General features: G+C 45.6%; 1 protein-coding gene across 4 annotated transcripts in view; it reads left to right on the forward strand.

Annotated features, from left to right (window-relative positions):
- The window catches only part of tenm4 (teneurin transmembrane protein 4), a gene marked incomplete at both ends in the record, with an annotated part of 173,254 nt that overhangs the window by 70,381 nt on the left and 88,607 nt on the right, over positions 1–14,266 (forward strand). For all 4 annotated transcript variants that reach the window (XM_083637873.1, XM_083637874.1, XM_083637875.1 and 1 more), the window contains 5 exons: positions 229–393; positions 2,240–2,454; positions 7,013–7,223; positions 11,429–11,530; positions 12,480–12,674. In XM_083637873.1, the coding sequence (XP_083493999.1) occupies positions 229–393; positions 2,240–2,454; positions 7,013–7,223; positions 11,429–11,530; positions 12,480–12,674 (888 nt within the window). The remainder of the gene's footprint in view (positions 1–228; positions 394–2,239; positions 2,455–7,012; positions 7,224–11,428; positions 11,531–12,479; positions 12,675–14,266) is intronic.

A 14,266-nucleotide genomic window follows, 5' to 3' on the forward strand; every position in this document is an offset into this window, starting at 1 on the left:
ATGCGTTTTATACTTATGGAAGCAGCAATGGTGGTTTGTTTGGAATAAATACTGTATAAGAATGTAGAACAAATAGAAGAAGCCACAGTCTACGTTAAGTGCATGTCTTTCTTTATTATTAATACAGTATGTTAGGCCAGTCCAGTGCCTACATTGTCTGCGAAACACCAACACAATCAAAAGGTATCGCCAACATCTTGACATTGTCTTGTTTTGGTCCTCTTGCAGCCATGCACCTTTTTGGACTCAACTGGCACCTGCAGCCCATGCAGAGACAGATGTACCAGCTGTCAGAAGACAACACCAGTGGCCTCCCGTTCCCTACCGACCTGGGCCTGCCACCGCTAGGTAACACGGGCTTGGAGATACCAGACCGCAGGGGAAAAGATGACAGTAAGTCATATTGAAAAATGTATTTTAATAAATGAATTAAATCACTTTTTTTCCATAGAAATCTGTGTTTTACTAACCTAAATGCTGCTGGAGTTTATCCGAATGATTTGAATCACTCAGTTGATTCTATTGTTGCCTCCATATCGGGGGGAGAGGGAAGGGGGACATTGCACAAGGAAGGAAAAAGTTTTTCCAATCTTCAAGTTTCCAGATGACATTTTAGAGCTCAAGCAAGTCCGCCATTACTTTGTCATCCAGCTTCACATTGTGCCAAACGGTCTCCATGGTATGCAAACAGATCTGCATTGTAATCCTATGAAAGTTGCTGTAAGTGGGGAAGTGTTATTTGTTCCTGGATGGAGAACATGGGACAGCTTTAGGGACTGAGTATCCAGGGGCTGGCACGGGGATTAGCCACTCTGTCCCCTTCAGAACTGATGTGATCCTTTCATCTCCTAGCCTAGCCTGGCCTGCCTTTCCTGGCAGCCAAAGAAAGCATGTGCTCACCCCACGGTACCCACCGCTCAACTGGAGGAAAGTTTGCTCTGTTCCATTCTCAAACAAATGGGCCAGATTTAAACATGTGATTTGCCAGTGACAGGCTACAATAGGTGGAAGACCGGGGTCATTACCATATAAATGAATCCAGTAGTTGTCTCTTTCATTTACCAGAAGGTAGAAAGTGCTTAGACCCTGCATGGCAGCTGTTGCCAAAAGGAAATCAATAGCTATAGCTTTCTAAATAAGTCTCCTTCTGCGGCGCTGTCACCACAAACACTGATGGTCAATTCAATGTTTTATCAAGCTGATGCAGATGTGCACAGAGCTGAAATCCACTGCCGTTCCGTCCTGCTCACTCATGTCTTGCCTGCTGTTTCCATGGACATGTCCATGGAAACATCATGTAGTACTTAAGTTTGCAGAACAACAACTATTTATTTATCCACGAGGCCCATTATCACTGCTCTCTGCTTATGATTTATTTAAACAGGCTGATGGGTACACCGTTAATGTGCTGCATAAATACACACACCCCAACATGGTGGAGTCTGAGTGTTGTAGCATTATGGTAAGGCCAGATCCAGGAGTCTTCTCTGATAAAACCCATTGCCACTGATGGACTTTTGAGGAGATTGCCATCTGCCGTGCCACGCGCAACCCAACGCCATGCCTCCCACCAAATCCTGCGGGTTCTGTTGTATGGACGTCTGCTTTAGTAGACATCACTGCTGAAATTGGCCCATCTACACGGGCAAGCAGATGTTGCCATTTCCACCGAGTCCAATGTAACATGCATTATGGAGCATATGGACATTTTTTGGTACTGGATGTGCTAGTACCTGTGTGGGTGGGCTCGCACATCTCCCCATTACAATTACACACAGAGTGGAGAGTAATTAAATATTTTTACTTCCTTGCCATATGTCCTACTTTTTTTCTTTCTTTTTTTTAACATCTTTTACATTTAAAAATAGAAATTGAGTGAACCTGCCATAACTACCGGTAGTTGGAAAAGCTTGAACATGTTGAAACGTGATCAGTTATAGAAAGTGATGGTCATCTTTGAATCAGCCACCTCATCAAAGTTAATTAGGTCTAGTGGAGTCTTGCTAGCAATGGTCAGAGCGGTCCCCCCCTTCTCTCTCTCTCTCGCTCTCCCTTTCTCTCTCTTTTTCTCTCTCCCTTTCTATCTCTCTCTCTCTCCCCCCCCTGGCTGTCAGTGGTATGATTGAATATCTGTGATATGGTCAGACTATCATGCTTCAGTTGACTGACTCCCTCCGCCCTCCACATGCACGATTAATGGGGTGATCTCTTTGACCAATTTACTTTGTGTGCAACGCAGGCAAATTGGACAGCTTGTTCCCAGATGACAGCTATATAGACATGGGGGAGATCGACGTGGGCCGCAAGGTCGCCCAGCAGATTCCTCCTGGTATCTTCTGGAGGTCCCAGGTGTTCATTGATCATCCTATGTACCTGAAGTTTAACGTGTCCCTCAGCAAAGATGCCTTAGTGGGAATCTACGGAAGGCGAGGCCTACCTCCGTCTCACACGCAGGTGGGTGATGCTCGCTGAGCCTGTGCCAAGAGATTTGATGCCATATCCATGATATTGCGCTTGTTATTTTTGTGAAAGGATAGTGTGGGTAATACAAATGTTGGTTTGGGTTCTAATGTTGGCATAAATTCTTGTTTTTGGGAACAGCTCATTTATCTGTGTTACCATTATATTGTCCATACATCTTATCGAAAGAGGAGAGTAAATTGTGAATGCAATGCTATGTGAAATAGTTTTGCAAACATGTCTGTGCAATGTAAGGATTCAGCCTCTTCTCCATTCTTCTTCTGCCACAGAGTATAAATTGGGGTATGGTTTAAAAAATGTATGTAACTATGTTGGAGCTTACCGTGAATACAAACTATTTCATAAATCTCTCCATTGTGTTATGAATCCGCTCCCTTTGTTGCTCAAAGGATTTATGGCAAATTCCTTTGGGGTTGTTTCTTCGAAGTTCAATATCATCGATGAATCACCCAGAAGATACAGGGCTCAGGGGGCAAGAGAGGGAGATTTTTCTTTACACTAATTTCCCATCTATGTGCACCACAGTATCAGATATATCATGTTATTAATCATATCTGACTGTGCGTGGATATGGTCCACAGAGTTTAGATTTCTGCTCCAAATGTAACCATGGCTCAACAAATTGTTCAAAGCATGGAGTTCTCTGTGCATAGTTTGCATAGCGTCTATTAATGTCCAGTGTGATTTATTTTCCAATCAAAAGATTACATTTGTCACTTTTCCCCTATTTTTACTCCAAAGCAAATAATCCAAAGCAGAGTTTTTGTGCTGTGACTGATTACACACAGAGTGGCAGATGAGTCAAGATTCCCTGCTTATGTAGATGAAAATGAAAGTCTGTCTCATTGGTATTCATTGAGTTGGTACTGATATGAGGCAAATCGGTGCAGATGTCATTTGGTAAACACTAACTTTTAATTTGTTTTTTTATTTTTACGGCATGGCCACAGATGTGGCCCAGCCATCTAGAACAGGGTCTGTCTGTTTGTATGTCTGTCTGTATGTATGTCTGTCTGTCCCCACAAAAGTAGACCAATCAGAGCTCACGCTGCTACGATGCACCACACAAGGCTTCAAACAGCACGGAAGTCAAAGAAGCCACACGTGATTCTCAGCCCAGCAGAAACCAGGAATCTGCAGAAATAAGCATGCGAAAATTATTATTATTATTGTTATTGTTATTATTATTATTATTAAAAATATCTTAGTTTAATGTAGATGCAAAGGCCTTGTAATTGCCTCGTTGTACCTCGGATGTCAGAAATATCGCTGTCTGCGATGTCCCAGCCGTGGGCTCGTTTCCTGGCCGGCGGCTGGCTCTCAGTCTCTGCCCCTGACGTGAAGCTGCTGTCTGCACCGCGAGCCGGCTCCCTGCTCTGGGGCTGTGCGCTGTGAGCCAGCCAGGCGCTGGAACCTGGAGTTACATTGTGTTTGTAACATAGACTGACTGTTATTGAAACGTGCCCGGTAAATACGTCACAATACGGAAGTTAGATATTCTCGCAATGCCATTGTTTCAGCTGGACTTTAAGCTGGCGATCACCGTGGAAGTGAATTGATTGTATAACAACGAGCCGACTACAACATACCGTAAATCCTCTAATAATGGCCCAGGCCTTTATTTATTGAGCCGCAGAGAGTATCCCGCCTTTATTGAAGCCAGACTTGTATTATTTATTTTATTTCTTAAAATTAAAATCTTGTGGGCACAATTTATTCATTCCTTGACTTTTATTGCAAAACATTGCACAAAACACCAATACCACAGGTATTAACTAAATATAACCATCACAGCTCTCATAAATGTGCACAAATGGCAGGCTGAGGTGACTTTACTCTGGATACTGTATGTAAACAGTCAGTTTAAGGCACTTCCAAGGTTAATAACAATAAGATTCACCTGCAATTAAAATATGGTAACAAAACAGCACCGCAGCCCTCACGTAGGGAAAATACGTCCACTCTCAAATAAAACAAAACAAACCTGAGGTAGGAATAAACATTACCGTAATACGGTAGCCAGTTTACAGCACAGTCAAAGTGCAAGTCCAGACTACAAAAAAAAATTGGATGCCTACCAAAATAAATATTAAGATATTGCAGCTTACCTTGATAGTAGCAGGACTTACTCAGGCTCCTCTGGAATGATGAGTTATTCATGCAGACCAAATGATGCTCTGCTATAAAGAGGGCTGAAAGCTCTCAAGTCTCAAGTGTCTCTCTAATGGTGTGTCTGCGGTCCATCCCTCCCTTTCTGTTTGTCTGTCTCATGTCCCTCCCTCTGTCTCCCTTTCTGTTTGTCTGTCTCATGTCCCTCCCTCTGTCTCCCTTTCTGTGTGTCTGTCTCATGTCCCTCCCTCTGTCTCCCTTTCTGTTTGTCTGTCTCATGTCCCTCCCTCTGTCTCCCTTTCTGTGTGTCTGTCTCATGTCCCTCCCTCTGTCTCCCTTTCTGTTTGTCTGTCTCATGTCCCTCCCTCTGTCTCCCTTTCTGTGTGTCTGTCTCATGTCCCTCCCTCTGTCTCCCTTTCTGTTTGTCTCATGTCCCTCCCTCTGTCTCCCTTTCTGTGTGTCTGTCTCATGTCCCTCCCTCTGTCTCCCTTTCTGTTTGTCTCATGTCCCTCCCTCTGTCTCCATTTCTGTTTGTCTGTCTCATGTCCCTCCCTCTGTCTCCCTTTCTGTTTGTTTGTCTCATGTCCCTCCCTCTGTCTCCCTTTCTGTTTGTCTGTCTCATGTCCGTCCCTCTGTCTCCCTTTCTGTGTGTCTGTCTCATGTCCCTCCCTCTGTCTCCCTTTCTGTTTGTCTCATGTCCCTCCCTCTGTCTCCCTTTCTGTTTGTCTGTCTCATGTCCCTCCCTCTGTCTCCCTTTCTGTGTGTCTGTCTCATGTCCCTCCCTCTGTCTCCCTTTCTGTTTGTCTGTCTCATGTCCCTCCCTCTGTCTCCCTTTCTGTTTGTCTGTCTCATGTCCCTCCCTCTGTCTCCCTTTCTGTTTGTCTGTCTCATGTCCCTCCCTCTGTCTCCCTTTCTGTTTGTCTGTCTCATGTCCCTCCCTCTGTCTCTCCCTTTCTGTGTGTCTGTCTCATGTCCCTCCCTCTGTCTCCCTTTCTTTTTGTCTCATGTCCCTCCCTCTGTCTCCCTTTCTGTTTGTCTGTCTCATGTCCCTCCCTCTGTCTCCCTTTCTGTTTGTCTGTCTCATGTCCCTCCCTCTGTCTCCCTTTCTGTGTGTCTGTCTCATGTCCCTCCCTCTGTCTCCCTGTCTCATGTCCCTCCCTCTGTCTCCCTTTCTGTTTGTCTGTCTCATGTCCCTCCCTCTGTCTACCTGTCTCATGTCCCTCCCTCTGTCTCCCTTTCTGTTTGTCTGTCTCATGTCCCTCCCACTGTCTCCCTTTCTGTTGTCTCATGTCCCTCCCTCTGTCTCCCTTTCTGTTTGTCTCATGTCCCTCCCTCTGTCTCCCTTTCTGTTGTCTCATGTCCCTCCCTCTGTCTCCCTTTCTGTTTGTCTCATGTCCCTCCCTCTGTCTCCCTTTCTGTTGTCTCATGTCCCTCCCTCTGTCTCCCTTTCTGTTTGTCTCATGTCCCTCCCTCTGTCTCCCTTTCTGTTTGTCTGTCTCATGTCCCTCCCTCTGTCTCCCTTTCTGTTTGTCTCATGTCCCTCCCTCTGTCTCCCTTTCTGTTTGTCTGTCTCATGTCCCTCCCTCTGTCTCCCTTTCTGTTTGTCTGTCTCATGTCCCTCCCTCTGTCTCCATTTCTGTTTGTCTCATGTCCCTCCCTCTGTCTCCCTTTCTGTGTGTCTGTCTCATGTCCCTCCCTCTGTCTCCCTTTCTCTTTGTCTCATGTCCCTCCCTCTGTCTCCCTTTCTGTGTGTCTGTCTCATGTCCCTCCCTCTGTCTCCCTTTCTGTTTGTCTCATGTCCCTCCCTCTGTCTCCCTTTCTGTTTGTCTGTCTCATGTCCCTCCCTCTGTCTCCCTTTCTGTGTGTCTGTCTCATGTCCCTCCCTCTCTCTCCCTTTATGTGTGTCTGTCTCATGTCCCTCCCTCTCTCTCCCTTTCTGTGTGTCTGTCTCATGTCCCTCCCTCTGTCTCCCTTTCTGTTTGTCTGTCTCATGTCCCTCCCTCTCTCTCCCTTTCTGTGTGTCTGTCTCATGTCCCTCCCTCTCTCTCCCTTTATGTGTGTCTGTCTCATGTCCCTCCCTCTCTCTCCCTTTCTGTGTGTCTGTCTCATGTCCCTCCCTCTGTCTCCCTTTCTGTTTGTTTGTCTCATGTCCCTCCCTCTCTCTCCCTTTCTGTGTGTCTGTCTCATGTCCCTCCCTCTCTCTCCCTTTCTGTGTGTCTGTCTCATGTCCCTCCCTCTGTCTCCCTTTCTGTGTGTCTGTCTCATGTCCCTCCCTCTGTCTCCCTTTCTGTTTGTTTGTCTCATGTCCCTCCCTCTGTCTCCCTTTCTGTTTGTCTGTCTCATGTCCCTCCCTCTCTCTCCCTTTCTGTTTGTCTGTCTCATGTCCCTCCCTCTCTCTCCCTTTCTGTTTGTCTGTCTCCAGTTTGACTTTGTGGAGCTGCTGGATGGGCGCAGGCTTCTGGCGCAGGACATCCACGGTCTGGAGGGGCCTGTGGCTATGCAGCGCAGCCTGGTACCCATCACCACCCACGACACGGGCTTCATCCAGTACATGGACTCTGGCATCTGGCACCTGGCCATCTACAACGATGGGAAAGAAACCGAAACGGTTTCCTTCCTCACCACCGCCATAGGTGAGCGCCCTGGACATGACCCGCTACTGAAACCTGTTATAGCAATCCACATAATCCCTATAATACCAAGTGAACCAGCGGCTCTCAACAGCAAACAGCCTAGACTCAGGCATGAGTCACAGACAGCTTTTTGTCAGATTTCAATAGCCGAGGAAAGTGCAGGTTAATCAAGGTGAAGCTGAATTTGACAAAAAATCAGGACATCAGTGGTGTCCTGCCATGCCCCTGAGTAGGACATTGAGATATCATGATATACTCGTTAGCCTGAGTGTCTTCTGAGCGAATTAGGGGTCCTGCTTCTGGGAACCATTTGCATACAATTCAAAGGATGATTGTCCCCTCCTGCTAGTGCCATTTTTTGATCACGATTTGGTCCAATTTCCATCTACTTTCCATATATCAAAGTGAGGGAGATATTCCTCTCCTCTGAGTAGCCCTGTGTGGCACACGGCTCTATTTCAGACATAGGTGAAGGTGATTTCATTTTGTACACTCTTTGTTCCTCCCTAAAGCGCCTTTGATTAGTGCTGCTGTATGAAGCAAGGTGTGAGAGGGCCCGAGGTGTCCACTTTCACAGGGATGGCAGCTGGGAGCTGTTCTCACATGCTCCTTAATTAAAAGCTCCTGGGCCAGAGTCCATCTGCGACAGGGGCTGTGCCAGGCAGCAGATCGATGGGAAGCTGTCCTCAACGCCAATGTAACACCGTCTGGAGACAGGCGAGAGATGCACTATGCCCCCCCCCCGCTGTGCCAACAACAGCTGTAATTCAATATTTAATATATGATATGACATGAGAAAGGGGGAGACAGGGTGGCACGTTTACTCTTGCTTACTTCTTCTTGATTGGGCGTGCGTGAAGGTCTCCTGTGGGTTTGCGTGGGATAAAATACAGCTGGATGGGGTGTTCTGTGCCGGGGGGTTGGGGATGGGGATGGAGTGGGGTGGGGCAGACTTAGCAGTGCTCGATTTCTGCTTCTGTTCATTTGGATGATCTGCTCACAGGAGCTCAGAGGGAGGCAGAGGAGCTGATCTGCTCAGAGGAGCTCAGAGGGAGGCAGAGGAGCCCTCTCTAAAATGGGTCGCTGGTTAAGTGCCCTTCAGCCGAAATTGAATCTCGCCAACTGCCTGAATTGTATTGAGCCATGGAGGAATGGAGTTGACCTTCAAATCGTGCGGCCCAGGTATCGAAATATATGTGAACAATATCCATTTAAAACAGACGCACAGAGACGCCAGCGCCAGCATTGTTTATAGGCTAACAGAATTATTCTGGTCTTTCTGACCCGCGTCTGACAGCGAAAAGAAACGTCCTCTTTGGCCCGGCAACGCGCCGTCTTGTCCTCGTCCCTTGAAAACGTGACGGAGAGTGTGTGTAATGAATACAGGAGAGTGTGTGTAATGAATACAGGAGTGTGTGTTTAATGAACGGCTCGTTCATTGCCCTGCCGTTACTCATGTGGGGGAACGGAGCGTCCCTTCTCTCTTTAATCTGGGCTGCTCCTCATTACTTGGCTGAGGCTCTATGGCGTTGTGAAATGTGTCCTACTGAATGTTCTGTAGCACAGCCCTCTGGAGCATGCCGCCATTTGTCCCCGCCGCCTGCTGCCAGACATGCCTCATCCCAGACACAGCCTCCTATACAGCAGGGGGAGCAGAGCGTCACGTGCCAACATCTTACTTTATATATCCTGCTGATCAGACGCTCTCTCTGTCCACGGCCGCCCATCACTCAGGGAGGCGGAGCATCCTGTGAGAGCATGGCAAGGCACTGATTAAAAGTGCCTGCTGCACACTGCTCTGTCCTCACTGACTGCAGAGGCTCACACAATAGTTAGCTCCCCTGATATGAAGGGTAATGCATTTCAATGAAGCTCTGCTTGAATCCATGATTTATGCGTTGGCCTGTGTTGAGTGTGTGGCTAAGAGATATGCATGGCCTCAACCCCCCCCCCCCCGTTCGTCCTCTCTCACAGGAGACACAAGCAATAGACATGGCGAACGCGTCGTCTGCTAAACTGTGTCAGCATCAGGAACGAGAGCACTGCAGCTCAGGATGTCATTGAATCGTGTTGGATTTTGATGGTTTGTTGTTCACAATAGTAAAACAAGAAACACCGAACAGATAACTGGAATCTTTGTTACATTAGTGTAGGAAGAGCTGGCCGGCTTAATGAGCCGCTGGATTGCAGTGAAAGGTGGATCTTTAAATGTCTGCTTCATGAATGGAAAATTACCACCACCAGTCTGCGATTTTTTTTTTTTTTTTATCCCTTCATACATAAGCTGTAATGTCGCCAGGAGTCACTCCTGCATAATTGTACTTCTGGGAGGAATCTCAAATGGCAAGTCTCTCTCACTCCCCCCCACTCACACACCACGCCTCACGCCCCAACCACACACACACACACACACACACACACACACACACACACACACACACACACACACACACACACACACACACACACACACACACACACACACACACACTCTCTCTCTCTCTCTCTCTCTCTCTCTCTCTCTCTCTCTCTCTCTCTCTCTCTGCTGGCTTCACTAGCTTGGAGCAACAAGCCCAGGCTTTAGATGTAGTCAGATGTTGTTGAAAGCCATCAAAACTCCACGAAAATGCTGATTGCCTCCACCATGCTGGAGGATAGTGTCCCCCTGCATCCCCTCACTGTCCCTACATGGCAAAGGCAAGACTGCTTTTTTCCCTCTCTCTCTCCGTCTCTCTCTCTCTCTCTCTCTCTCTCTCTCTCTCTCTCTCGCTCCCTCTCTCCCCCTCTCTTGTTGCATTGCATCCTCGGTGATGATTGACTCTCCAGAGTAAAAGGAAGCCAAATCCATGGCTCACATTTCTAGCCCTATGTGGAGCACAAGAGTGTCTTTGTTCTGGAGGTTCTGCCTCAGAGCTTCTGCTGCTTGAAGGCACCGGACAAGAGTGAATATTTTTCAGCACCATTTCAGGGTTAATTCACTGAGCATCGTGTTTCGGATTCCTTCTGCTGTGAAGAGCCTGAGAGATCTCTGGTCACCCTTATTGTTTCACATCAAAACAAGAGTGCTACATGGGACATGCTCTAGTAGAGATGATTATTCTGCCAATTTATTTTATATGAAAATGTAAGGGGATTAAATGAAAAGGAAGTTATGGATAATGTATATGTTAGATGATTTGTGTTTGCATCAGAAAAGAAAAGACTAAAATAGTGGTTTGTTTGCAAGGTTTTTAATCTTTGGCAAGGTTTGCAATCATGACACAAGCTCCTCTCTTTTATTTTTATTTATTTTTGCTGCAACAAATTGAAATGGACAAAATCTGAAAATGTCATGTTATATACAGTATGACTAGTATACATTTGCTAGTAGTATAGAATTGTTGAGATGGATAGACAAAATATGAAGACTACTATACTCCATGCATAGTCTTGACTCTTTCTGCTGTACTCTAGTTGTTTCTGTACATACTGTATATGAAGCAGACTGAAGAACAGGCCAAAGAACATAACACATGATACTGCCTGTAACATTAACCATGGCAGTTGTGAGATGCAGGTGCCAATGTTGCTGACACATCAAATCTCGCTTGCAGTGCGCCATAAAAGCATCAAATTAGGTTTGCCAAATGATGCAGGTCACTTATCTCATCCAGTGCATCCAGCTCTGGATGGATTGTATTTTCTTTGTGAGATAATCATAATGATCATATATATACATATTATTTATTATTACATTTAATCGCACAGAAAACTATTTGTAAAGAGACCCATCATGACAACAAGACAGTACCCTGGTAATAAAAGGACAGTAAATGAAAACAAGAACTGTAAGAACAGTAAAAGAAGAAAATTAAATGCATACAAATCAATCAAAGGCATATTTTATTTATTTATTTATTTTTAGAAGTTGGGAGCAATTTGGCTGATATGGAAATTGCCATGTCATTTTAAACTTTGGGGGCCTTCGCTGTGTGGTAGATGCCCACATCAGAGCTTGTTTAGTCTTTCAGTGAACTCTCTCATCTGGCTGAAATACATTAGCAACACTCAAAAATGTTTTGCCGTGAAATTAAAAATGTTGACAGGAGTGAAGCCCGTGCTTGTCAGTGTCATTAGCACAGGGATGATAATCAACAAAATGAGTGGGAGGAAAATTGTTTTCCAAAAGATGTTACTCAGAAAAGCTCCTGATTGCTCTCTTCCAGACTCGATTGATGACTGTCCCAGTAACTGCTTTGGGAATGGTGATTGTGTGGCTGGAACATGCCGCTGCTTTTTAGGATTCAGAGGACCGGACTGTGGGCGAGGTGAGTCACTCCCTCACTCATCATGTCATCATGTCTTTATTGCTCTCCATCATTCACACACATAAACACACTATGTAATTATGGGGCGTTTGAGGGTGCTGATATGCAAACAAAATATTCATTGCATGGACAACGGGAACAATGTTATTTGCAGCTTAAAATGACTTTTAATTTCATACTGTATATCTTTCAACAAACTTTCTCATCTTAATTAATTAGGTGATTTCACTCCAACTCATTTTCACTCTGGCTTCATTTTCACCTCTGTTGCTGTCTAAATTGGGCATTGTGTTATGCATTAAAGAAGCAGTTGAATCTAAATTGGGTATTGTGTTATCCATTAAAGAAGCAGTTGAATTTCCTTCTTCATAACTCTTGAGTAATTGCACACGCAAAAATGTGTTCCACAAAGCTTCAGATTTTAGGGTTTGTATTGCTTTTTTTTTTTTAATGTTGTTGGCACCAAGGCCGCCTGAGTTAAAATAACAGAAAAACAACGTGCGGCAATGTGTTATAATGTTAGTCATCTGTTTTGGCTTCATCCTCACAAGTACAGCCATCTGTTATCCTTGTGTTGATGGGGACTATATTTCACTCTTTTTATTTGTCTCTTTTTATAATTTGGCTATTCATTTCAACAGTCATACAACATGGTGCGGATATTAGGACTCCCTGGAAGAAGAGATGTTGCATCTCAATGGGACCTTCCTGGATAAATAAAGGATAAAAAATAGTTTGGTTGTTTACAATCTGGGTCACATCTGACGACAGACAGTCCACTCAAAAATGCATTGAATGCCAAGTAGTTTTCGTTGCAGCAGTGAGGAAACTTGTTGGCATTTTGGTCAGAACCTCATTGTCTGATGTCTCAGCACACACACACTATAGTTCAAAACTTTGGTTCGTGGGGCCCATTCAAATGGATGTGTGCTGTCCGCTCTTTTCAAAGCCGCCTGTCCAGTGCTGTGCAGCGGGAACGGTCAATACCTTAAAGGTCGCTGCATGTGTCACAGCGGCTGGAAGGGCTCCGAATGTGACGTTCCCACCAACCAGTGCATCGACGTCACCTGCAGCAGCCATGGCACCTGCATCGTGGGAACCTGCATCTGCAACCCCGGCTACAAGGGGGAAAACTGCGAAGAAGGTGATCTACAGATTTAACAAGTTATCATAATGTTCCCTGAACTTGGCCAAAATTACTACATAACATGGTTCTCCATCAAATGACTGTGCACATTAGCGTCCTAATCTACGTCTCGATACTTAAAGTGTTTTGTTATTTCCCAGAGAATACTCAGAATGAAAATGGCTATTACATGGTGTGGCTTATTTAACAATTTCCATCTAGTTGTAACAATAGGCCATTTGGAAGGCATCCTCTCCAAAGGATAATCATAATCATTTTTTGGGGCTTTCACCCAAAAGTAGGCTACAGTATCTCACCCTTCATAGCATTAGATTACTCGTTTTTTCTATGCATCGTGGATGTATGGCATTTAATCGAAACAATCCATTTATTATCTGAAATCCAGAGGCAGAGTCTGATGTTAATCCATTAAGAGGCACACATTCGCAATGTTGGATAAGGCCTGAGCAGATAAGATTGAAGGCGCCATTGTGTTTGTCAGCTCTTGAAGGCTCTCATTTCAAGATGAAAAATGGACCCTGGGATTTTGATAAATGGGGCTTTGTGACATCCATAGGCCCCCTCTTTCTATTTTGGGTGGAGTGCTCGCCATAAGGAGTGGACGAGGGCCCTTTAACATTTTTACCTTTCTTCCATGCGACCTTCAGCCACCATGATTAATTGCCAGGAGAGAGCTTCTTGTCAGTTACCCTCTGATCTTTGTGCCTTTGCCCAAACCATCTGCTAAGAGGCGAGCCATCCTGTTTGTCTTACTATAAGGGCCTTTATACCCGCTTATGTCATGGTAAAGGGGAGCTGCCATGGCGCGGCCTGCTGCTCTCAGTGGCCAGACATTGCTCCTGCCTGGCGCCCGTTTGCCATCTGTGTGTACCGACGTACCGTGCAGGAATTGTTTGAGTCGAAAGAACAGTTATCCTCATTATCGTATCCTCCCAGAACTCTTGTCGCCCACAAAGTGAGCGCTCGTTTAGCAACATGTCATGGGAAGGGATCCTCCATAAGCAGGCAATAATTGAATATTTACATAGAAATCGAACTGATAGAGTGTTAATTGCAAAATATAGATACAATAGAGAGAAGCCAATGGCAAGGCTCCGTTAGTCACAGTGATCGTCTAACAGGCTGTAAACAAGAGTAAAGCCTGGCCTCTTACTTAGGAAGTCTAGCTGTTGCCCCCAAGACTTCTCCTAAGTACACCCCACTTTCTCTTTGACATTCTGTCAAGGTGGGTTTTGGTTAGTCAAGCTTTTTCAACTGCACACCGTCACGGGTTTCACTTGAGAAAAAACACACTCCTTTCAAGGCGTGGGAGGATGTTTCATGATGAGACGACGGAGAAAGCGCCAGCAGGAGTGTGGACTGTGCCTGCAGGTTGGTACAGTCACTGTGAAAGCGGCCATTTAATTTTCTTCTTTGTAAATCCTGTCTTTGGCTTGGTTGGGAGACAGCGGGCCTCCTGGCGTATCAGCTTGTGTCTGTCTGCTCTGTGCGGGTGTACGTGTGCTTAGCCAAATGCCACCGCAGCGGAGCTTAGACCCACTGCGGAGTCACCATTCTACTCGGGCGCCAATAGAGATGTCTGCTTGCTC

Source organism: Poromitra crassiceps, assembly GCF_964638095.1.
Source record: "Poromitra crassiceps genome assembly, chromosome: 5".
Classification (NCBI taxonomy): Eukaryota; Metazoa; Chordata; class Actinopteri; order Beryciformes; family Melamphaidae; genus Poromitra; species Poromitra crassiceps.